At 47.9% G+C, this 23,703-nt stretch overlaps 2 protein-coding genes across 7 annotated transcripts in view; one reads left to right on the top strand and one right to left on the bottom strand.

Moving 5' to 3' along the window:
• The window catches only part of nup205 (nucleoporin 205), a 12,404-nt gene extending 2,981 nt beyond the window's left edge, over positions 1 to 9,423 (top strand). The window contains exons 10-42 of one of the 4 annotated variants that reach the window (XM_078791171.1): positions 138 to 275; positions 363 to 513; positions 585 to 790; positions 1,011 to 1,193; positions 1,380 to 1,430; positions 1,562 to 1,771; positions 1,843 to 2,080; positions 2,165 to 2,354; positions 2,434 to 2,554; positions 2,773 to 2,854; positions 2,976 to 3,140; positions 3,243 to 3,367; positions 3,471 to 3,585; positions 4,092 to 4,241; positions 4,347 to 4,421; positions 4,563 to 4,720; positions 4,795 to 4,875; positions 4,954 to 5,145; positions 5,220 to 5,421; positions 5,499 to 5,597; positions 5,679 to 5,827; positions 5,933 to 6,124; positions 6,207 to 6,328; positions 6,396 to 6,528; positions 6,761 to 6,887; positions 6,959 to 7,032; positions 7,118 to 7,243; positions 7,379 to 7,505; positions 7,663 to 7,838; positions 7,921 to 8,050; positions 8,234 to 8,362; positions 8,848 to 8,921; positions 9,000 to 9,423. In XM_078791171.1, the coding sequence (XP_078647297.1) occupies positions 138 to 275; positions 363 to 513; positions 585 to 790; positions 1,011 to 1,193; positions 1,380 to 1,430; positions 1,562 to 1,771; positions 1,843 to 2,080; positions 2,165 to 2,354; positions 2,434 to 2,554; positions 2,773 to 2,854; positions 2,976 to 3,140; positions 3,243 to 3,367; positions 3,471 to 3,585; positions 4,092 to 4,241; positions 4,347 to 4,421; positions 4,563 to 4,720; positions 4,795 to 4,875; positions 4,954 to 5,145; positions 5,220 to 5,421; positions 5,499 to 5,597; positions 5,679 to 5,827; positions 5,933 to 6,124; positions 6,207 to 6,328; positions 6,396 to 6,528; positions 6,761 to 6,887; positions 6,959 to 7,032; positions 7,118 to 7,243; positions 7,379 to 7,505; positions 7,663 to 7,838; positions 7,921 to 8,050; positions 8,234 to 8,362; positions 8,848 to 8,921; positions 9,000 to 9,152 (4,644 nt within the window). In that variant the 3' untranslated portion in view covers positions 9,153 to 9,423. Of the gene's footprint in view, positions 1 to 137; positions 276 to 362; positions 514 to 584; positions 791 to 1,010; positions 1,194 to 1,379; positions 1,431 to 1,561; positions 1,772 to 1,842; positions 2,081 to 2,164; positions 2,355 to 2,433; positions 2,555 to 2,772; positions 2,855 to 2,975; positions 3,141 to 3,242; positions 3,368 to 3,470; positions 3,586 to 4,091; positions 4,242 to 4,346; positions 4,422 to 4,562; positions 4,721 to 4,794; positions 4,876 to 4,953; positions 5,146 to 5,219; positions 5,422 to 5,498; positions 5,598 to 5,678; positions 5,828 to 5,932; positions 6,125 to 6,206; positions 6,329 to 6,395; positions 6,529 to 6,760; positions 6,888 to 6,958; positions 7,033 to 7,117; positions 7,296 to 7,378; positions 7,506 to 7,662; positions 7,839 to 7,920; positions 8,051 to 8,233; positions 8,363 to 8,847; positions 8,922 to 8,999 lie in introns of those variants that run through there. The other 3 variants (XM_058086833.2, XM_078791172.1, XM_078791173.1) reach the window with 3 other exon arrangements.
• fgd4a (FYVE, RhoGEF and PH domain containing 4a) overlaps positions 9,282 to 23,703 on the bottom strand; it is a 26,676-nt gene continuing 12,254 nt past the window's right edge. The window contains exons 2-18 of one of the 3 annotated variants that reach the window (XM_078791174.1): positions 22,755 to 22,838; positions 17,952 to 18,104; positions 17,343 to 17,535; positions 14,746 to 15,178; positions 14,386 to 14,475; positions 14,152 to 14,297; positions 13,907 to 14,063; positions 13,690 to 13,828; positions 13,437 to 13,495; positions 13,213 to 13,359; positions 12,926 to 13,098; positions 12,285 to 12,315; positions 12,114 to 12,194; positions 11,897 to 12,022; positions 11,679 to 11,816; positions 10,988 to 11,128; positions 9,282 to 10,921 (exon numbers count right to left, since the gene is read on the bottom strand). In XM_078791174.1, the coding sequence (XP_078647300.1) occupies positions 10,661 to 10,921; positions 10,988 to 11,128; positions 11,679 to 11,816; positions 11,897 to 12,022; positions 12,114 to 12,194; positions 12,285 to 12,315; positions 12,926 to 13,098; positions 13,213 to 13,359; positions 13,437 to 13,495; positions 13,690 to 13,828; positions 13,907 to 14,063; positions 14,152 to 14,297; positions 14,386 to 14,475; positions 14,746 to 15,178; positions 17,343 to 17,535; positions 17,952 to 18,104; positions 22,755 to 22,838 (2,552 nt within the window). In that variant the 3' untranslated portion in view covers positions 9,282 to 10,660. The remainder of the gene's footprint in view (positions 10,922 to 10,987; positions 11,129 to 11,678; positions 11,817 to 11,896; positions 12,023 to 12,113; positions 12,195 to 12,284; positions 12,316 to 12,925; positions 13,099 to 13,212; positions 13,360 to 13,436; positions 13,496 to 13,689; positions 13,829 to 13,906; positions 14,064 to 14,151; positions 14,298 to 14,385; positions 14,476 to 14,745; positions 15,179 to 17,342; positions 17,536 to 17,951; positions 18,105 to 22,754; positions 22,839 to 23,703) is intronic. The other 2 variants (XM_078791175.1, XM_078791176.1) reach the window with 2 other exon arrangements.

Here is a 23,703-nt window from a genome sequence, read left to right on the forward strand (position 1 = left end):
GGCAGACCTAGTATAATAATGACTGAGTATATAATATACAGTGACTGCATATTGTAATACAGTATATTTTAATTTGAGCCTCACCGCATGTGATTAGAAGTTGCTTGGTTCACTTGTGGCATCTTTTGCTTTTACAGATAGGAGAGTTTTACAGCAAGGACCCATTTGGCTTAGAGTTGGGTCTGGAATTCTGGTGCCCCACAGAGTCCCTACAGCACACCTCACTGCAAGGGTCCTACCTGGGAATGGCAATGCAGAGGCCCCCGCATAAACAGGTAAAAGCAACCTGTGACCATCACATTTATGAAGTTTCCTCAGGGAGAAGTTCTGCCTACTTCAACTCTTGCTTTGTGTTCTTGCAGGTGGTCCTGTCCAAGTTTGTGCGTCAAATGGGAGACCTTCTGCCATCGACCCTTTATATCTCCTATCTCAGGATGCTGAAAGGCCTTGCCAATGGTCCTCAATGTGCCCACTACTGTTTCAGCCTGCTTAAAACAAATGGCGCTACACACAGTAAGCTATACACAGCTATACACAGTATATCAGAATGTACACATGTTCAGTGTATTGTGTTTTTAATGCAGGTGATAACCTCCAGGGAGTATCGGGCAGTCCAGTGTCATGGGAGCATTTTTTTCACTCCCTGATGCTCTATCACGAGAATTTACGAAGGGACCTACCAAACCCCGATGCAGCGCACTACCGCCACCCACCTCTACGGGGCATCACACATAGGGAACTGGAAGGACTCACCTCATTTTTGCAATTACTGGCTACAGTCATCACATGGGTATGTTTTCCTCGGTTTTTATATTTCCCAACTTCATCTACATGGGCGGGAATGAATGTCTCTGTATCGCATGCATATCGCATGTATCGATAGAACTCATTTCTCAGATTCCACGAGACGATGATACATGTATATGGTTTCACAGTTACCAGCGCCCCTCTGAGGGCAACCATAACTGCCGAAAAGAGTGTGACCCCCTTGTATGTATTGTATTTTCCAGAGTGAAAATGCCCGCCTGGCATTGTGCGAGCATCCCCAGTGGACCCCTGTCGTTGTGATGTTGGGGTTGCTACAGTGTAGCGTTCCCCCTGTCCTGAAAGCTGAGCTGCTTCGCTGCCTGGCTGCCTTTGGGAAGTCACCTGAAATTGCAGCTTCACTGTGGCAGTCACTGGAATACACGCAGGTTGGTGTACACGTAGCGGATACATATAGCAAGTGCATTTATTCCTTTCTCAAGAGGTGAGTCTGAACCCCTCTGGTGTGTCATAAAAGCTGGCTTTGCATGATTTTCAGTGCCCATGTGCGTTTGTGCTGTCGTGATACTGTATTGTTTGAAATATTGGGCATCAAAGTTGTTGTTCTGCCACAGATCCTTCAGACAGTGCGTGCCCCAGGACAAAGACAGGCTGCTGGAATTGAGGTGAGTGGAGACCCAAATAATGATAGTCATTATTCAGAATGTTAAGCTGGCATGCATCTGGTAAAATAAAGATTTTGATTTGCATGATTATGCATGAATGTTTGCATTGCTGTCTTGCTCTCTCTCCTCAGGTCGAGCTGAACGAGATCGAGTCAAGCTGCGAGGAGTACCCTCTGACGCGAAGCTTCTGTCATCTGATAAGCACGCTGGTGGAAAGCAGTCTTCCCATGAATTTGGGTGCAGGGCTACGTGTGCCAGGCTTCCAACCATACCTCAACTTCTTGCGTGATTCTGTCTTTCTGGCTTTCCCGACCAGGGCGTACCGACGTCCTGCTGAGAAGGTGAAGTGCTGGGCTATCCTGAGGTTCCCTTACACACGAGTGTTCTCATTTGTGTTTGTGCCTTTTGCCAGTGGGAAGTAGCCGATGCTACCCTGGAAGTGTTCCACAAGCTGCTGCGGGATTATGAGCCGCAGCCATCAGACTTTGTTCAGGAGATGGTGGAGCTGCAGGGCGAGCAGGTCCCAGCCCACAAGCCACCAGGCCACAGCATCATGTTCCACCTGCTCAATGACTCCCCCATGTTGGCGCTCTGCCTCAGCGTCCTGGAGGAGGGTGTACGCCAGCTGGACACCTACGCCCCCTTCCCCGGTCAGAGAGAATGCAGGCTGCCATCAATAAAACAGACAAAACTCATGGTTGGTTGTCCTGATGATGATGCAATCTGTCCATCAGGAAAGAAACACCTGGAGTCTGCCGTGCTGCACTGCCTCTGCCTGTTGGACCTGGCCCTCCAGAAGGAGGTTGTGTTCATGGACCTCCTCAGGGAGAGCCAGGCCTCTTTGCTGGTTTCCCCATTGGAGCAGCTCCTGCAGGGGGTCAGTCCTCAAACCCGCAGAGCAGATCACATAGTCAATGTGGCCAGGTAATCTTTGTTTTAACCATGGCGTTGTGATATTGTTCCGTACCGGTGCCATCAACATCGTACTTGTGTTGACTGTCAGATATTTATACCACAACGACTCCAACCCTGAGGCAGCCTTCCAGAGTGCCAAGATCTTGCGTCGCATCGCCAACTACCCAAACATTCAAGTTAGGCTTGTTGGGGATTTTACGCATGACCAGGTACTTTTTTTTTTTGCAATGCTTGAGGATATTTTGAGACAACAATGGGCAGGAATCATATCATATGATTTATTCACTTCAACATGGAATACAGAATATTTGTATGACTACAAAAATATTTTCTTCAACTATGCACCTACTACTACTACTACTACTACTACTACTCCAAGATCTAATGACTGCCTCTCTGACGGTCTGTTTCTTCCTGGTTCCCTAAGACTGTTAGTGATAAGCTGATGGCAGGTTTTGTGGAATGTTTGGACAATGATGAGGCAGAAGAAGGAACAGAGACAGAAAACGGTAAGTGACCAGCAGCTTGCCTTGTCTTGTGTCACTTGTTGTCTTCGTTTCAGAATATTGCTGAACTGCAAGATGAATAACTTGCACTCTCAATTCCTCCAAATTCTGTAAATGCATATAGACTCGGATTGTCAAAAGAAGGTGGCGCGAATAAGACATGAAACCCAGATTCATATCCTGAACCTGCTCATCACCTCTTTGGAGCTGAAGACACCCAATCTGGCACTGTATCTACTGGGCTACGAAGTCAAGAAGCCTGTGTCTTCCACTAACCTGCAGGACCAAGGTCAGAATGTTGATATTGATTTGTGCTAGCTTCATTTGGGACCGCCACGTTCCAAAGAAAATAGCATCAGATGTAGTAGAAAACCATACCTGGATGTTACAGGTGTGTTGGGATGCCCTCGGAGCTGCCTGCACGCCATCTTGAGTCTCTTGCAGAGAGGCACGGAGAAAAGATCTGGACCTGTGCTCACCCAGCATGCACCTCACCTGGCTGAGCTTTGCTACCAGGTCTACTTCCTCTGCTTACACCATGACACTTTGGCATTTGACACTCCACCATGGCAGTCAGGCCCTCCGCACCCTTGAAAGAAACTTCCTGTTGCTTTCATAGGTGATCTACCAACTGTGTGCCTCCTCTGAAACCTCTGGGCCCACCATGCGTTATTTGAGGACCAGCCAGGACTTCCTCTTCTCTCATCTGCAACACTTACCTTTCATCTTGCCTGGTGAGTGAGTGTGCAGCACTCAGACTTTTGTGTTCAGCAACAAGTCCTTGAAGGTCACATTGTGTCAGCATGCTGACATACGCACGTAGAGTCTTATGACCTTTTTTTTAAAAAAAACTTTAACTTTAGCGTGGCAACAGTGGTGCTTAGTTCCAACACCGCACACAAATTCTGCTGTAGCGCTGTCACAATGGTATGGAATTGGATATTATGTACATAAATGGTACTCAATCCTATATAATATGACTCTCACAGTTGGTATTTTTTATTTATTTACACATTAAGAAATAAAAAATGCAGGCATACTGTAGCCAGTATTCCACTTAAAAACCATGCGGTTACATACACTTCCCGTCTTGTCAACTCATCTCCCTGCTTGGAAGTATCTAGTGAATTGATTTGCAAGACAGTACCCTCTGCTGGTTTCCTAGCTGCAATGCACTTTTTTCAACGCATTCGCTATGCCGTACAAGGCATGACCTGTTTTCTCCGTCTTCTGTCTTCAGGGGACCAGATTGCTGCGCTCTCCCAGATGTCTTGGCTTTTGAAAACGGCAGCCATTGAGCTGAGGGTGACATCACTGAACCGTCAGCGTTCACATACCCAACGCCTCGTCAACCTGCTGCTCGACGACCAGCCACACGTCCAGCATGCAGGTAGGCGTGCATACCCATCAGACTATTTTCTTCAATAACTGTCGTTTGTGGTGACAATAATAGACTTTGGCCAACTTGCATGTCATTATTTACATTTTCTTTTAGCTGAAGGAGAATCTGGCATGGAGGAGGAGACCAGATCGGTCAGTGGTTTCTTACACTTTGACTCCGTTTCTAAAGGTAGGTTTGATGTCATTCCTATTCCAAGTGAAACATTGCGGCATGGTTGTCATGGAAGAGCTGTCATTCACCCATTCTTGCTTCTTGAGAGCAAACACGGTTAACGGTTCCTGTCTCTGTGTTCTTGTTGGACGCCACCAGTACGCAGGAAGTTGCTGAGTGTGTTGGACGCCATCGACTTTAGCCAAGATATGCCTGAGCTGCTGCAGCTGGACTTTTTTGAACGCCCTCAGATAGAACAAGTCATCTCCAACTGTGAACACGTCAATGAGCAAGGGCACACTGTGTGCAATGTTAAGGTGGGTTTGTTGAACAACAATACATTTTGACATTTGACTGTTACAAGTCAAGATGTCTCACATGTCCCTCACAGTTGCTCCATAGAGTGCTGGTTGCTGAGGTGAATGCTCTGCAAGGCATGGCAGCCATTGGACAGAGACCCCTGTTAATGGAGGTATGTGAACTAAAATGGTTTTAGGAATCAATCATGCATTGGATAAAACGCATGCTCATTATTACTTTTTTTTTTTAGGAGGTGAACTCCATCTTGCAGCAGGTGGTGGAACGTAACCGTGTCCGTCGGAGTCTGAGTGCAAAGAGACATGCGCTGCAGTCCTGGAGGAGCCTGGTGGAGACGCTGCTGACCGCCTGCCCCGCTGATCTTATAGCAGTGGAAGATAGACAGCTAATCATCCGAGACCTGCTGCTAGATCTTCACGACAAGGTCAGCGAGTCAATCTGAAAACGTGGACCGGTCCAGTTCGATGATACAGATGGATGATATCACACATTGTTTAGGTTTTATCTGACGATGCAGCAGGAGAACTGATGCCTATCGTCGCTGGCGCTGTCTTCACCTTAACCGCTCACCTCAGCCAATCGGTTCTGTCTGAGCATCAGCAAGGCGCTGGATTAGAATCTACATCTGGCTTTGCCTCCATTGCAAACTCTTCCCTTCATCTTGTCCTTCGCAAGTTGCTGGACTTCATCCTTTCTACTGGTTGGTATCAACCTCCCCACCTTCAATCTGCGTTCACATTTCCCACATGGATTCTTCTAACGCTGGTGCTTCTAAAGGAGGAGGATACCAGCGTCTGCGGGCTCATCTCTATGGCTCTTTGCTGTACTACCTTCAAATTGCCCAGAAACCCGAGGAACCAAACACTCTGCAGACAGGTACATCACAGAGATCTTGCAAATGGCATATGGTGTATAAAAGTTTGCCGACCATAAACTTGTTTGTGTTTATCCTTCTAGCAGGAAGGGCGATGTGGGAGCGTCTCACAGCCCCTGAAGATGGCTTTTCCAAACTGCAGAGAGAGAACCTCACCATCATCGAGAGCTACGGCAGGGCATTAATGGAGGTGGTGTGCAGGGATGCGTGTGACGGTCATGAAATAAGCAGGGTACGTGTTCACTCGCCAGCCAGTCATGGACCTTCAGTGATAACCTTGCTTGGGAGTCGTAGCAATGAAAGTACTCATGTCTTGTCTAACGGTAATGTCTGACAGATGCTCGCTCTGGCCGTACTGGACCGAATCCTGTCCATCGACCGCCAGAACCAGTGGCTGGTGTACATTTGCAACAGTGGGTACCTTCGCTCACTAGTAGAGAGCCTGCGGCAGGATGACACGGCCCTGCAGAGTCTGCTCACGCCTCAGCCTCCCCTCCTCAAGCCGCTCTACATCTACGAGAGCAAGATGGTGGGGCGGAATTCGGACTCTAATTCCTTAAAGGCCTCTGCTCGTACACCATTTAAAAAAAAAAGGCACAATGTGTTTTCAGGCCCTTTTGACCCGCGTAGCCAAGACAAACCAAGGCGCTGTGGAGCTGCTGCGCAGTGGACTGGTATCACAGCTGATGGAGTGTCAGGTGTTTGACATGGTACCTGATAGCGACTCTCACAGGTAAGAGAGTAGTGGTGCGTCATCAAAAAGCCGTCTCCCCTTCTAATTGATGATAATGTGTGTACAGGATGATGAGGGACCCGTCAGGTTTCATCCCCAGCCCTATGGACCGTTATCGGCAGATTCTTTTACCTACCCTGAGACTCTTTCAGGTGATCCTGACCTCTACCACTATGAACCACCAGCAGGGGGCAGCACAGGTAAGCACAGTTTAAAATGGGAAAAGATCTGGTTTGTGGGCTTTGCTTTTTGTTTACATTCACCTGCTGCCATATGCATTTTGGCTAGTCGGAAGCCTGAAAAAGCCGCCATTGGCATTATAGTGCTTGAATAAGGTCTGAAACCATGACATGTTGCATATATATGTACTTGTACATCTGGATGGGGCGCACAGCTTCTTGAAATAATCAGTGTAAATATCTGTGTGTGTAGATCCTCCAGTGGCTGATAGTCCATGCAGACACCATCCAGTCACTGCTGCGCTGTCCAGAGCTCAGCATCGGAGCTTTGCAGGAGCTCTCCTTGCTTTCTGGCATCATCAGTAAGACTGCTCTTCCAGGTAGAAACCCGACCGTATCGTCAAAGTAAAAATGGTGAGAATGTTTCTGATGATGTTCTTTTGTCTCTCAGGCGCCCTGGAGATGGGTGGAGAGGTCAACGGTGCCGCCCTGATGGAGTTTCAAGGTCACATCAACAGATTCCAGGTTGACTGGATTGTTGTGTTCATCTGAACATTTGTTTGTGCTTTGTAGTGGAAACTTGGTAAAACTTTCTTTTTATTGTGCAAAGCGTCTGTCCCTGCTGCTGCTCAGCCGCCTGGCAGGCAGTGAGCGTGAGAGGCTGCTCAAGCAGGCGGAGATGACGGCAGTCGGAGATTCAGCCGAACGAGAGGAGATGGAGGTGGCCATGCAGCAAGTAGGAGACGCCATACTTGACAGTTTGAAACACTTTTGACGATTTGACGCTTGTATGCTTCACCGCTCTCTAACGTGTGGGCAGTCCGTACGCTTGGTCCTGACATGCTGCCATTGACGTGTGCTGCTACCCCAGGTGTGTGCCAACATTATGGAGTACTGCCAAACCCTGCTGCTGCAGAGCTCCGCTCAAGCCCAGTTCAGCATCTGCCTCTTCAGCCCGCTTGGCAGCGAGCCGGACGGCAGGGACGGAAATCGCACAGGTCAGACGCTCAAATCGGAAGGAACGAGAACTGTACAACCTCCACAGTGGATCACTATCCCCTTGGAAAGCAGAGACAAAGACAAAAAATACAAAAAGTCAAATATTTTTGCAACTTACAACTGTATCCATTCTTGATTCCCACCTGCTTTTCACAGCAGATCTCAGCTCCACTCTGCCCAACATGGCGTACTTGCGGACCCCCAGTTTGGGCCTCGTCCTCTATCTGCTCAAGAACAGCGCCGCCGACTTCTTCCACTTTCACCAGAGTCACAGGCAGAGTCTGGGCAAGCTGCAGAGCCTGGATCAGCTGCCCCCCGAGGAGCTCAAGGAGGTAACGACAGACCTCAGACTCCTCAACCGTCATGTCAGGTCCCACGTTTCACCCCTCTAACTAGGGACGCCTGTCTCTACAGTTGTGCCAGGGCCTGGTGTTAGGACCAGGAGGGGTGGAGAAGATCTCCTCAGTCCAAAGGAGCCTGCTGGCCAAGAGAAGACTGGTCCAACTCATCAACAACAGAGCCAAGCTGCTGGCGCTGTGCTCTTGTATCCTTTTCATATTCATTGAAATATGCCCATAAATGAGTATACACGGTGCATACCACCACTAATGTGGAATATCTAATAATACGATGGATTCACTCCAAGGCTCATCAAGTGTGCAGAAGGAGAATGTACAACATGGACACCCCTGACCTCACGGTAGTACACCCTGACCTCCCCTTGCAGACATTATCGAGACTTGTTTGTTTGTGCTGTGGCGCCACCTGGAGTACTACCTGCTGCACTGCACCCCCACCGACCCAAAGGACTCCCCTCTGCCTGGAGCCAGCTTATACCGATCTCGCCTTGCTGACGGTGAGGACCAACGCCACCAAATGTGTTCTCGTGACTCCATGCTAATTCACCTTCACATTTGTCCTGACGTGTGCTCCAGGAGTCCGATTGACTTGAAATTTCTCACACAGCTCAATGCCAAATCGGCGTCAAATGTAGTCCTGTAGGGGACTAAGAACAGTTACCGACAATTTGGACTTTATTCATTTTCTGTGCCGCTTAATCCCCATTTGGGTGGAGGTTGGCTTTGGGCGAGAGGCGGGGTACACCCTGAATGGTGGTACTGTATATAGACAACCTTTCACACTCGGTCATACATCTCCAATGAAAACTAACACACTTTGGAATGTGGGAGGAAAGCGGAGTACCTGGAGAAAACCCACCCACGCATGCAAACTCCCACTGGAGATGTCCAATGGGAGTTTTGTTTTATGTTTTTTGATATAAATATATATATATATCTCGTGTTCTAACATGAAGGACTCCTTCCTCCCCCTTCCCTCCAGACTCTTTATGTGGCCTTCAAGCAAGTAGTGGCAGAAGTTCCATTTCCTGTGTCACCAAGCAAGATTTAGAATTGGTAAGAAACGAAAGCGTACCAACCTGTTCCACGTCACGTCACTCCCGGGGAAATCTGCCATGTCTCTGTGTGCCTTAGCTGAAGAGCGACATGGCTGCTGGTTTCGGAGAAGCTCTCCAAAGGAAGCTCTTGGAGGTGGAAGGCTTGTACAGCCAAGTGCACTCACGTTACACCTTCATCCAGGCTCTCGTACGCAGGATCCGAGGCCTCCTGAGACAATACAAAAGCTGAGACTGGCAGACGCTTAACGATGGACGATATCGCAACAAATCATTTTTTGTGCAAAATGATGTCAAACTTAACCAATGCAATTTTTTGTTATAGAATCAATCCCTCTCAAACATTATGGGACATTAACATCATTGCAGTAGTCTGGATGGCATTTCTTTTAATTCCAATTTTTCTTGCAAATAAATGTTTTCTACACTGTTTACAAAGTAGTCAAGTCAATGTACTTACTTTCACAAAACGCCTTTCTACAAATAAATGTGAGTCAATTCCTCTCGTTTGTACACACACACACATTAATATACGTGCATATGCATTGGCTATGCTTAGAAGTTAGAACAGGGAAAAACGGGGTTCCTCTCTGTACGCACGCGCAGTAGCGTCATACAAAGTACTAAGACAAAGTGTATCCACATAAATCATATTTAATGCCGTTTTACGCTTTAAAACTGTAAAGTGCGCAGCTGTTCAAAGGAGAGGACACATGTTGGCTATACATTCAGAAACGTTGTGCTCTTATGTTTTATTTCAATTGAATACTGGAGGGGGCGAAATAAAACAAGCAAAACATTGTAGGCACGTCCAGCCCCTCTAATGACTGGTGGCTAATGACTGGTGACTAATCCAAAACAAAAGACTTTAGTGACACAGATTTGTGCTGCTTCCAACAGCTCATGCTCATCATCTTCTATAAATTACCTTAAATAATACAGTTACTTACAGCAGTAATAATAATACAAATCACATTTACAATTCTTGCACCAGCTTGTTAAGATGTCATTGTGCACTTTGGCCGAGGACAGTCGTTATCGATTGTTCACCATTCAGTGGAACCCATGAAGGAAAAAGGAGTGAAAGCTCAAGTTGATGCTGCTTTCAAGCATGATTTTAAGAAGGGGGGTCGGGGGGGTCAATACTTTGTGTTTGGCGTCTCCATAAAGTTTAATGAGTGAACAAAACTCTTTTTTTTTTTTTTTTTACAATTGATACCATTTTAAAATGCTATTTTCATTATAAAACCACAAAATGTGGTCGGGGAGATGATGTAAAACCGGCCGATTAAATAAATGATTCTGATGACTGTAGGGTGAATTGAAATGCTAATACAACTTAACATTGTCAAAAGTTTGGCCACGCCTTCTCAATTAATAAGACCAGGAAGCGCGTCCACACTTTTGATTGGTCCTCCACCTTGGGAGCCACGAGACAGCCGTGAAAAGAAAAAAGAGGCAAATACTGTACATAAATTCTATCAAACAAGGTGAAAAAAACCTTCAGAAATAGACTTTCTACTGTACAGGTTGGCTGAGCGGTTGGGAAGACGGTGCAGTACGAGTCCACAGGCTTTAGAGGGCGCTGTCCCCTCCCGCATGGTCTCTAGTGTTTGTGTCCAAGTGGAGTTCTCCAGCCTGCATGATAAAAGGCGTAAAGGCAGCTTATCCAGCACTCGTTCCGGTCCAGCTAGAGAGGAGGAAGCGGTCGAGCCAAGGCGCTTTGCGAGTCTGGTGTCCTTACGAGCTGTCTGAGCCCGCTTCCTGCATGTCCGCCACGGTGACGCCGCCGCCGTTGGTGTGAGCGCACTCGGGCACCTCCCCCGTCACGGCCACACGGATCACCTTGAGCCAACGCTGCTTCAGCTCCTCGCTTTCGGCAGCAAAGTTGTGCACGGACTTGGACTGGCTGAGGCGGAAGCTGGCCTGGGGGTCGGCGGGCCGGATGCTGTCCTCCACCGAGTAGCCCAGCAGAGGGATGCTGCTCTGCGCCTTGACGTCCTGCACACGGCATCGCTCGGTCAGACGTCCGCTTTCACATCCTGCCATACTTTCACTCGCGTGTACCTGAGGAGCTCCGTAGAGGTAGAGCACCAAGCACTCCTTCTCGGGGATGACGCACCACACCTTCTGCCAGGGCTTGTTCTTCTCGCAGTACTGCAGGAAGCCGCACATGATGCTGCTGCCCGTGAACTGACCCGCCTCGATCTGCGCCCGAGACAAGGACACGGTAGGATTACCCGAAGTGATCCCCGGTTAGACCTTTTTACTTTTCCCTGTCCTCAGGGACGTGATATCAGCGTCGTATGATTCCACAGGAGAGCAGAGATTTCTATTTGGAGGATTCACGACGCATCTTCGAGTGGTCTTAAATCTTAAAATAGACCAATCATTAATAATGCATCATGCATGTGTTATTATTTGGGATAATTGGCCCGATATCAGTATCAAAATGTGATATCGGTCGATATAGGTATTGGATTTTTTCCCGATCATGAAAACCGGTATTTAAAAAAAGCTGTATCCAACACATATGTGTTCATTCCACCGTATCGGTATCGGAAATTGAGTGATATTGAGTGACAATATCAGCATGTCGGTTTTCAGCAAAAAAAGCCAATATGATGGATGGATGGATGGATGGGTGGATAGATGGATAGATGGATAGATGGATAGATGGATAGATGGATAGATAGATGGATAGCTAGAGAGACAGACAGCCGTCTTGCTCCCACGTCCCACTGGTGTCTCCGCTCACCTCCAGGATGCCCTTCTTCTTGCCCTCAGTGATGGTTTCTCCCGTCAGGATGGAGAAGCAATCTCTGCACACTTTGTTCACCCTGTTGCCGTCGTACTCCAGCGGCACCTTGTTGTCGGAGCATTTCCAGCAGACCACCTGAAAGACAAGGATGCGTGTCGGGAGGACTGGGCCAGGTATTTGATCTTTTACTGGATTATGAACATGTATCCACGTACGTAGCCACAAGCTCTGCAGTGGTGTCGCCGCCGCGTGAGCGCGTTGAACGGCTCTTTACATTTCATGCACATGGTCACTTCGTTGTCGCGGATCCAACGAGGAGCGCGTTTCCCCAGCTCGGCGTTCTTGGACAAAGACGAGACAAGAAAGCGCACTCAGCATGTTTCATTCACTCAGCCAGGAGCGCACAGGCGGGCGGGAACATCCGCTACCAACCGACACTTCCTCCACGTCCTTGGATGCCGACTTGAACGACTCGTTCTTCTGCTGGAAGATCTCGATGGTCTCTCGGAAAGCCTGGAGGAAGCGAGATCAGAGGAGTGACTGGGCGTGGTGAAGATGTTTGGAGCGATGACGGTGGTGGCGATGCCCCGCCCCCCCCCATACCTTGATCCAGCCCGCCTTGTCCTGCTCGGAGCTGCAAGATACAAATAAAGCCTGAATTTCCAGCGGCAAATCAAATCACACCAAGGTAGTCATTAGCTGTGCCCAGGAACATGTATAAGGCATGTCTACGTCTAAAATAGAACAATGCCTTGCTCATTCCGATGACCATTCATCAAAATTCATGAAAAGCGATGTTAGTCATAACGGTATCGGCTGATATCGGTATTGGAAATTAAGAGTTGGACAATATCGGCATATTGCTTTTCAGCAAAAAAGCCAACATCGGCCATCCCGACCGATGGTGTTTTTCCCTCCCCTTCCTGGTGCACACCACAGCTTCCTGGTGCACACCACAGCTTCCTGGTGCACACCACAGCTTCCTGGTGCACACCACAGCTTCCTGGTGCACACCACAGCTTCCTGGTGCACACCACAGCTTCCTGGTGCACACCACAGCTTCCTGGTGCACACCACAGCTTCCTGGTGCTTCCAGCTTCCTGGTGCACACCACAGCTTCCTGGTGCACACCACAGCTTCCTGGTGCACACCACAGCTTCCTGGTGCACACCACAGCTTCCTGGTGCACACCACAGCTTCCTGGTGCACACCACAGTCATGTGCCGTGTTTGGCGAGTTTGTACCTGGCTTGGAGCTCCAGTGTCCTCTCCTTCCCCGAAACCTGGAAGGTGTGAGGATAGTCCTCGTTGGTGGTTTCCAGGACTTTCATGCCGTCGATGCCGATCCGCGTCCTGACCGTGTACTTGGGTCCACCCAGGCTGAATTTGGGAACGCAGTACAACAGCATGTTGTTGAACTGTTTGGGAGAAGAAAACATGTGGGCGCTTGGTACGGAAAACCGCAGGAGAGAGAAGGTTCGTGTTGGCCACGCCCAAGCAGGACGCCAAGCGTGGCGTCGTTCGGGTCTCACCAAGAAGAGGTATCGCTCCATGGCTGAGGTGTTCCTGGCAGCCAGCTTCAGGATGTGACCTTCTTTGATGAACTCATTAGAGGGATGAACGATGTCCTCCTCCTCGCCGAGCATCTCGTAAATCTCCATCAGTTTCTTCAAGTTCTCCTAAAGGACGACACAACACTTTGCTGTGGGACGCTCGGCTGAAGACTGGAGAAGATGATTTCATCAGGGCCACTTACAGATTTCCGTATGGCGCTGTTGGAGTGAGTTGCTGCCGTGGCGATGATTTCCAAGGATTCTGGACGATACGAACAGACAAGCTGTCGTTAGCTCAAAAGGCTCATTTATGAATCATCGCCTACATAATATCCTTTGAGTTAGAGACTTGCTAAACACCACTTCCAGCATTGGTAGAGCCCTCTAGGCACAAGATAGCACCCCTATGGTCACACGATACGATAAAATAAGGCATTTAAGACTTGGAAAACGTACTTTCTGAGTCTCGCCGATCGGGGTCGTCTTGCGGAAGCTTCTTCAGGTAGTCTTTGAGGAGCATCTCATAGCGAGGGACCCTCTGCACGGGCTCCAGCATGTGATGTTGAAGCGTAAGGCTGCCGCAAACGTCTTGACTCTGCACGGACGTAAGGATGTTTATGGTCATTTCTGGGTTCTCAGTGGACACGCCTTCCCTGCGGTGCCGTCACCACACCTGTATCTCCTGAATGATGGCCTTGAATGGCGGAGAACGCTCGCTCCACTGTTTCAGCAGCTCCATGGCCTTGTCGAAATTCTTCACGTACTCGGCGTACATCTTGAGGAAGGGCGTGAGCTTCTGCAGGATGTCTCCGATGCGAGGCGTGGATGCCCTGCAGGGAGGCAGAAAGGAGGCCGAGCGCTTCCAAGGAGCCCAAGACGTTTGAGGAAAACAGGAAAACAGCCTTTGTGGTCGCTCACCATTGTCCCATCCGCTTCTCCAAGTCTGGCAGCAAAAACTGGCTGTGGAAGGTGTTGATGGAGGAGATGTTGGAGAAGATGTTCTTCACCACATCCACGGGGAATGTTCCTTTGTTTGCCTCCTCCATGAGCTTGGCACAAAATACCTGGGGAGCCGAGCACACGTCGTCACAGCTCTACCCTGACGCTGGTTGCCACGGCGACGCAACGGCTGCTGTTGTCTCCTCATCTCACCTGATCCAGCAAGTTCAGTCGAACCACGTAGGCCTTCTCCGTCTGCAGGAGCTCGCTGGCGATCTTGAACAGCTTCTGCTCGTTTGTCTCCTGCAGACCAACGTAAGATACATGAACATCCACACCAGACACTAACGACATTGGCTGGTCACCATCTTTTTTGATGAATTTGCCCGCCATTCCCGATCCTAACAGGAAGCATGAACACGTATTTCTTCCTCTTTTCTGTGCCTTCTACCAGGAGAACAGGAGTTAGCTTGAGCTAGCTAACAATGCACGTCACGGGAGGTGATGCAGATTGAGATGCAGGAAGCTTCAGATGATTCAACTAAGAAGAAGTTCAGCAACCATCTTGCTTACCTTGTGTTCCGTGGCGGCCTCGTCGTGTTCGTGTTCGTGTTCGTGTTCGTGTTCGTGTTCCGGCTCCGTGCTCGCCCCGATCTCCTCACTCTCATGGGAGCTCTCTGAAGGAGTTCTGTGCGCGTGCGGACTGGAGTCCTCACCTGTCCCGTCTGCGCTCCCCATATCTCCATTGACTATCCTCCCGTTTTCACCGTTACACGCCCGTGTCTCCTCCTCCTTGTCCCGCTCCATCTGCCTCAGCACCCCGTTAGCCGTGGGTGTGCGTGCATCCTGCGGGTCGGATGCCACAGAGTCCAGCTCTACCGTGGAGTGGTTCTCCTGGATCTTGGCGGGCTCCGTCAGCCTGTGGGAGGTCCGGTGTGCGGGGCTGCAGTTGGCCGATTTGCCGCTCTGTTTGAGAGGCGAGCTAGCTCTCCTGTCGTCCGTGTTGCTGCCAGAACAGAGGAAACGGCCCAAAGGTGAAAACACACAAAAAAGGAGAAGGTTCAGAGGAGCGCTGGCGCAGGAGCTGCTCGACCCGGCACGCCGATCAGGAAGTGGGGGAAGAGTAAGCGGAGAGCTTTTGCATGTGAGTGTGAGAGTTAAAAATAAAACGGCACGACTTCCACACGTCTATCTGTCCTGTGAGGCACAGGAGGTGTGTGTGTGCGTGTGTGTGTGCGTGTGTGTGCGCGTGTGCGCATGGAGGTGCAGTAATGAGGAGGACAGGAGCAAGAGATGTAACCTGCTCTACCCCAGAGGTAGAAACTGGCCTACTTCAACACACCTGTGATGCTAAATCATTTATGACCCTCGACTTTGGAAACTTGAATGGAGCAAAAGTAACTCTTTGCCAAAAATAGATAAACACACACACACACACACATGCACACGCACACACACACGTTGTACATCCTGCAGGCAGAGCAGCTGAGTAAGCTCCTGTACATTTGTTAGCATCATTTCTCACTGCAAAGACAGGATTCGTGCAGATATCAAACCAGCACACAAACGTTATCTCATCGCAGCGTGTCCGCTAGAAACAGGAAGTGTGTACAAATAGAGGAAGAACAACACACTGGTGCAACGCTGCTGGTCCCTGCTGGTCCCTGCTGGTCCCTGCTGGTGTTTTCACATGAATGAGCGATGGAGTCGTAGTTTGTAGCTAACGTTACATGAGGTACGCCAGCTGGCCGGTTTGTGGCCTCGGTGGCCGTCTCCGAGCCTTAAAGTTCCACGTGAACCAGATTAAGACATTAGAAGGCTAATTCTCTAACTAACTCTCTCGCCTTCCCGGGCCTCCAGAGGGCTAATCCCAGCAGCCCAGCAACGACCCCAGTGAAAAAAGACACCAGTGGCGCCGATGAACCTCACTTCCACACTTAAGTTGGAAGATTCGGAATTTGTTGAAAAGAAAATGGGACTAAAAGTGATTCTCTTGGCTTTATCTCCAAAAGGGCAGGAGGCCGTTCCAGCCTCTCTACTTGAATTCTTCCAACAAGTCCTTGGACAACGTGTCCTACCAACTAGATGATGGTGACGATGAAATGAAGAGAAGATGAGAGTAGATGTTGAGTGATCCATACCTCCTCTTCCTGGTTTTCATGTCCCTACACCGACTGCTCTCCCACAACTGAATGAGGAGCCTGGTTTGCCCGACTCTGCCGCTCAAATCTGCTTTCATCCCCTCGACGGTGATCAACCTGTGAAGGTGCCAGCTAATCTCTCCTGCTTCTCCTCGCCTGAATTACTATCGCTGGCTCGGTCGGAGCTCTTTGATCGCAGGACTTCTGCTTTTCACGTCTTGTAGGAAATGTTGAGAAAGACGACGCTTTTCCGTTTCCGCAATTTCAAGGCGTCAGGTGACGACAGCAGGTGTGCGGCCGCGGTATTACGTACATCCAGGACCAGAACATTGTGTGACAGCATTCATCCGGGTCATTGAATCCAAAGACCAGGTCTGACCTGGACCTGGACTGGCATTAGCGGTCACACACTAGTCATCAGTTTTAGGCCGGCCTCATGAATTGTCCATGGCAGGGTCACACCATGGTGTTTATTCTTCACAACATTCGTGGTATTGTTAAATTGGAGTTGGTCCAGTCAGGCAACAGCATAGTCATGGTTTGGCAAGTTGCAAAACCAAAGTGGAATTCATATTAATAAATGGATGAAATACATATTTTCCTGGTCGGAGCATAGAGCAGCTTGACCTTATATAACAATAACCTCATATTACCCAATATAGTGGATATACTAATAAGACATAATAACTCCCATGTACGCATTGTTCCTTGCGGCTGTAGTATCTTTATGTACATGTATATGTATATATGTAATGTGTTAGTAGATGTTGATTGGTGCATTCAAAACCTTGACATGATCTTTCAAAGGTACACTTAGTATTGTAGATACAGCCCTATGTCTAGCTAGCGACGAATGTGATGAATGGCGATGAAACGTACGTATTGACAGGCCCGATGCGAAGCACGGCCGCGTTGCTGGATGAATGCTGACTTCTCGTATATTTTGGACGAGCGCAGCCCGGCTGCGTCCAGGCGGATCCCGGAGAAGCAAAGCCACACAGCAGAAGAGAGGAAAAGGCTCCTTCCTACCTGTTCTCCTCAAATCGGCTGATGAGGTCTGACACTTTGGAGTGTTTGACTCTGACCCTCTCCCGGTTTGCCGCCCCCCTTCCTCCTCCACCTCCCGCCTCCATCCCTGGTCTAAAGTGGGGTTTGGGGATGTGAGCCAGAGGGGATGAGAGCTCCGTCACCGGGCTCTGAAGGTGTGCTGGTTTGGGAGGCACTAAAGACAAAATAAAGATGGATTCTACTCAGATGCGAGTCAGCATATTTCCGAAAGGGGCTGAAGCCACTGCAGTGCACATTGTGGGCTGAAGGGGGCGGTACGTGCCCTCTGACGTCCGCACGCCGCCTGGAAGGCCGCTCGGAGTAACGTGATGGTGGTGACGGAAGCCAAATATCTAGCATGATTAACTGCACATTAACTCGCTTGTCTGTCTTATCTGCGTTGAATGATTTACCCGAGCAAATACGACAGGAGCAAAGTTCAACGTTCATCTCCATCCCTTTTTTTCTTACCTTCACTTTGCTGAAGGTACTGATTGATGAGGGAAGGGGGTAGGATGGAACGGAATGAGGGATGTGATGATACAGAAAAGGTCCTTTCAGAACCTGGACCGCACGGCCATCATTGTGTACCTGGCGGTTTGGACTGCGACAGCGGCCTCTTGCCAGAACTTCTTCCATTGACGCCTGACCGGATCCTCTCAGCGCTCGCACTTGTTGCTCGACTCAGACATGCGTGCACGCTGGAGGAGTTACTGTACTTGCATGATGAGCTCCGACCGACAGCTGAAAGACACGGAGCAAGAGAAGAGAGGCTTGCCGTTACCATGGTTACACAGAGATACATTGCTGTTAGAACGGAAAGTAACTATTGGAGGCTGGCATTGTCCAAACGGTCTCCAGTGAGGGCCACATGGTGGAAGATGAAAGGGTTTGCATTGTATAAGTAGTACTAGTAGTACTACAGTACTAAGCAAAACAAAAATGGGAAAATAGAACAAAAAGGCAAAATATAAACAGAAGAAACTGAAATGTTGATACTAATGAATAACCAAACAAAGCTTTGTCCTTAAATACATATTAGGTTTTTTTAGCCTTTTTACTAAATTGACCCTAATTTAGCAAAAAAAAAAAGGGAAAAAATATATATATATATATGCAATACAGAAAATACAGAAAAATGTGTTTTGTGCTACTAAAATTAAGCATTATTCTTTTAAAATGACGACTTTTTTTCTGTCCCCCCGAGCTGCACTTTGGACATCTGTGGCTTAAGGGTTGACGAAGGAAGCATAGTGAGACAACCCAATGGAGATGAACACATTGAGCGTATGCTAAGCTAGCTAAGAAGGTGTACTGACCCACCCTGTCATTCTCTGTCACGGCCACCAGCATAGCAGCCCTGATGTAAACAATACCGTACACCTCTAGGCTTGGCTTGTTTGGATGAACACAATGTGCCCGCCTATTTCTAGAAGCTCAATCTTAACGCCTAAAGCATCCACACCACAGAATGTCAGACAACTATCATTTGGGTCAGTCCCATCACCGAAACCCGCAACGTCTCTGTGCGGAAGTGAGTTCTGGTGTGGACAAGGACTTCCATCCATACAATCGTTGAGAGGACGTCTTCTATTGGGCGTCGTGTATATCCTCGAGCACACTTGTGTTTAATTAGCGCTGGCTTGAGGCTAATTCCTGTGGATATCTGAGGCCGCAGTAGTCTTGTACACGGTACGGAAGGACCACGTCCAAGTTCATGCTTCGTTTTGTTGGCCATAACATCACAGCTTCAGAAAATCTTTTTCTTCAATAATTCAATATGTTGACGTTATTCCTGGAAAATGATGAGAAAATGATGACATCTCCCTCATAATAAAGTTATTGTGCTAATATTTTGACCTTATTCTGTTTTTTTTCTGTTTTCTTGTTAAATTGTATTTTCGAATGTGCCGTTCGGACACCCCTGCACAATGCAGTACAAAGTCCTACACTGTATGTAAATATGTGGCGCTTGCTTGAGAAAAGCGTTGCCAAGCTGGCATGTCTGAAACCGAGCAGAAAAGGCCAGCCAATCATATAGTTAGCTACTATTTTTATAGGCTGACCGTAATTAAAGACAACCGGCTCGGTCTGAGTGGAAACAGCCCCACGCTGTGTTTGGGAGTGCGGAGTCTAAAAAAGGGCTCTCCAAATGACCCATCAATTCCAAAGACGCCCTCAGGAATTTCTCTTACGCTGCGGGCTTCCTCCCACGGTCGCATTAAGAGATCATGAGAAAGTTTTTTTTTTGCATGTATGACCCCAAATAAGGCGGCGAGCGGCTGCGGACTGTGCTCTAGAAGCTGCGTTGCTCTGGAAGGATGGCAGGGGCTGAGCGTGGCCCTGCCCCCGGGGGTTGTTTTTACGTGTCACACGCCAGTCTGGTCTGCAGCTGGAAGGATTCTTTCACCAGAAGCAAAGCAGAGAATTTAACATGAAATGCTTCTTATGTGCAGCTAAAGATGGTCTGCTTGGAGCTTCTGGAGCATCTTGCTCTGTTTGGGTGACGAACACAACGAAGAAGAGATCTTTACAAGAACAATCCTGCACCCGGAAGGAGCCCCGCTGTCTGGATCTCACTCTTGTTAAGTGACGGAGGCTGGAAACCAAAGTGCTGGACAAGAGGTTCTCCGCTGTAAGAAATGATGATTGGAGGGAATATTATGGACTAGACAAGACATACTTGACCTTGATAGAGGATGTTGAGGCCTTCTACCTTGACAAGCGACCTGAAGATGCATAATCCATCTCTCCAGGGTGCTAACCTCACATTACAGTTTATGACATTAATGTTCATTATTTGAAATATCCTAAAAAAAAAAACATATTTTTCTTCTGAAGTAGAGCTAATATAACCAAGCAATTTATCCATAAAGTCTCAGTAACAGAATATTAATACAATAAAATTAAGGATGCTCCGATGCTGCCGATTCCGATCATCCGGGACTGAAATCGTCCGATACCAATATGGATCACATGGCTTAACTGTGTGTAACGAGTGCTTTTGGCCAGAGGTGCCGTAGAAAAGGGCCATCAGCGTTGAAAGGTTGCCAGACAAAGTAAAGGAACGCCCCCCAGCAGCTTGATGACGACAAAGACTGCAGCATTTCTACACAGCAGGAGCCAATTGCAGACATCAGGTACAACTCACCTTGGGAATCCTCAATGATCTGCCATCTTGTGTGTGTGTGTGTGTGTGTGTGTGTGTGCGTGTGTGCGTCCTGGAGGAGCAGTGAATTCCTCCAAGTGCTGCTGCTGAATGACGGTCAGCAAGGAGGCTCTCCAAGCCGTACAGACTCCTCCCTCACTCTCACTCACACCTCCTATTTAACTGGCTTTAAAATAGACAAACAATGACACAAACACACAAACACAACAAACACAACAACACCCGAACACAACGCAACATGTTGCTTTTACTCAAACACGTGACGTCCACGTCACTGGTTGTCATGTCTTATAGAGCACAATTTAAAAACGCCACAGTTGCGAGCTTTCTCTTCCTTTGTCACACACACACACACACACACAGACACACACACACACACACACAAAGTCAATTTGCGGGCTGATCAACCTGTCGTTGTCATTACCTACGCAAACATACCAAGCCAAAATAAACAAGAGTGCTGAAACTAAACTATGAGAAACTGCTTCAAACGAAACCCAGTGAGAATTGAAACAAAGAGGGTGTACAGTAACACCCCCCCCCCCCACTTGCTGTTAATTGCATGGCTTCACTCCTTCACTCTATCACAGTTTTCCAAAAATACATTCATTAATAAATCATGCTGTTTCCTGGTTCCCTGGACTATTATTAGTTTGAAAAATATGCATACTTGTCATAGTTTTGCATAAATTAAGCATTCAGAAAATGCATTCAAAGACGTTGTAGCATTCTCCACTGGCCACTGGGTGTCAGTAATGTTACTGTAACCACTCGGAACAACAACAGCCACAATAATCCCTAACATGAGCTACTGTTATGGTCGTAACCCACCTCTGAAACCCCAACATCACTTCCTGTCCTCCTCACACTCAGCTGTTATTCTGGCTACTATATTGGGTAATTATGGAGGTGACTATAGGGGTGTTATTTCATGTCTAGAGGGCTTTAATAATGATAAAAACAGATTTCCTGTTGAATGTTGTAAACACCTTTCAATGTTGGAACTACTAAAATATTCCATTTATAAATAAGGACCCCTTTTAACAGAAATTCACTTATCACGGCCGGGTTTGGAACCAATGAACAGCGATAAACGAGGGACGTAATTGCAGGTAACATGTTGAAGCTGTGGGCTGTTTGCAGAACTTCTCTCTGAAGTAACGGCCATCAACAAACCGCACCGGAAGACTAACGTCTGGCAAGAGGACCAGATTGCTTTTTTGTTCTACATATCCGCCGGCAGTAAGAACACGCATGCATGACTCGTAGGCCCATAAAATGACATTTTTCTCTGATTTTGGTTCAATATTTACAATAAAAGCCACTGCAGTTTCAGCTGCCATTGTTCACTCGTGACCCAGTGCAGGTGAAGCCCTAAATATGTCTCACAAACACATGCGATGCATTATTTCTTTTGTTTCGGTTTTGGTTAATGACGCTAACCAAGGTTCTACTGTAAACTTGCTAACCAAGCGAGAGATATGAACAGTCCAGAATTTTGATGGCAGGTTTATTGTAACAGAGAAAAGTGTAGAAATGGAATTGGACTGATCATACAAAGAAAATCACTGATAATAAAAATAATCAGAATTCTGTGCTTTCCCAGGTTTTTGATGAGGAACTACAAGAATCCAGCAGTAACTTTTCCCAGTTTTGGTGAAACCTCTAACATAGAAGTAAATAAGCAAACAGTAATAAGTAAAAGTGTTCTGAAACATTAATCAATATCAGGCATCCACTGAACCTGCTGTCTGTCACTCAGATGCCCTACATGTCCCAATGGGATTAGCGTGTGTGTGTGTGTGTGTGTGTGTGTGTATCCCATCTGGCTTCATGCAAGGCTTTCATTGTGTCATCATCCACTGTGTGTGTGTGTGTGTGTGTGTGTGTGTGAGGTAGAGAAAGGGTGACGGATCACCATTACCACCCGGCATGGGCGGGATGAAGCCTTTTTGTTCAACTACTCAGACTTTGTTCGGATTAAGCCTGCCTCTTGCTCTAATCCAGGAGCCAATATGAGATTAGACGCCCGATTTGCACCGTCAGGAGCGACCCCGGCAGCATGAAAACGAGGGGGGGGAGGACGGATGGAAGAAGAGGGAAGCTAAAAGGCGGAGACGAAAATGCACGCTACTTCCAAGAGGACAGATGATGGGCCGAAGGTAAAAGTAAAGAGTCACAAAATACAACATGGCTGCAAGGTGACGTTGAGTCGCGCCGCCTACCTCTGGAGTGCTCGATTTTCACGGGCACGCAGGCATCTTGGTCAGCACGCTCGGACTGGAAACACACGGCGTTATCTTTCCCCTCTGCAAGCACACAAGATGAAACGGCAGCGTTACGAGATGCCAGATGGATAGTCGGAAGACAGACCGCAGCAGCATACCATGCACGCTTGTTACTATTTTCCTGAATGAAGTTAGGACAAAATTGCTGAGACCAAAAATGTACTCCAATCAGTAGCGAAGTAGTGTTTGTTTGGAGAGTGGAAATCAACACAAGGCCTGTGATGCTAACGAGGAACTAATGAGTCCGTCTGGGATATGTAGGGCATCGTCTGCTGAGACAGACCTTGAATATGCACATAAAAGATTGAAGAGAAAATAGCATTAAAAGCAATGTTGGGGTCACAGGAGCATTAATCCCTCCCCAACCCCCCCAAAAGACACATACGCCTCCTCAGAGTCGATTGAAAAGCAACATTCTCACACATTCTCACAAAAAACATAATATTATGAGGAAAAACAAAATAAGAGAAGGTCATATTATGAGAATAAATTTGACAAAATTATTTAGGAAGAAAGTTGAAATAATTGGAAAATATTAAAACCCCGCCCCCCCCAAAAAAGTAAAAGTGTGAGGGACAAAAAGAGCAAAGTACACCCCCATATCAGAAAACCGAGAAGCTTAATCAAGGATTCATTGTTACAGTTCTACACATGCAGGAGGGGTAATACTCTGGTTTGGGGATGAAAATAGGGCTTTCTCCATCCAGCCATCTGGACTCCTCATGACAGGCATCCTGCTGTTTACACGCGCACACACACGCACACACACACACACACACACACACACAATGTCCAACATATACTTTTGAGCACAAGTAAGCAGCTTACACATCCATGCTATCAGACACCCCCCCCCCCCCAAAGAAACAACCTACATCTTAAAGTG

The sequence above is a fragment of the Doryrhamphus excisus genome, linkage group LG6, assembly GCF_037039965.1.
Source record: "Doryrhamphus excisus strain RoL-2023G ecotype Guam linkage group LG6, RoL_Dexc_Guam_v1.1, whole genome shotgun sequence".
NCBI classification, from domain to species: domain Eukaryota; kingdom Metazoa; phylum Chordata; class Actinopteri; order Syngnathiformes; family Syngnathidae; genus Doryrhamphus; species Doryrhamphus excisus.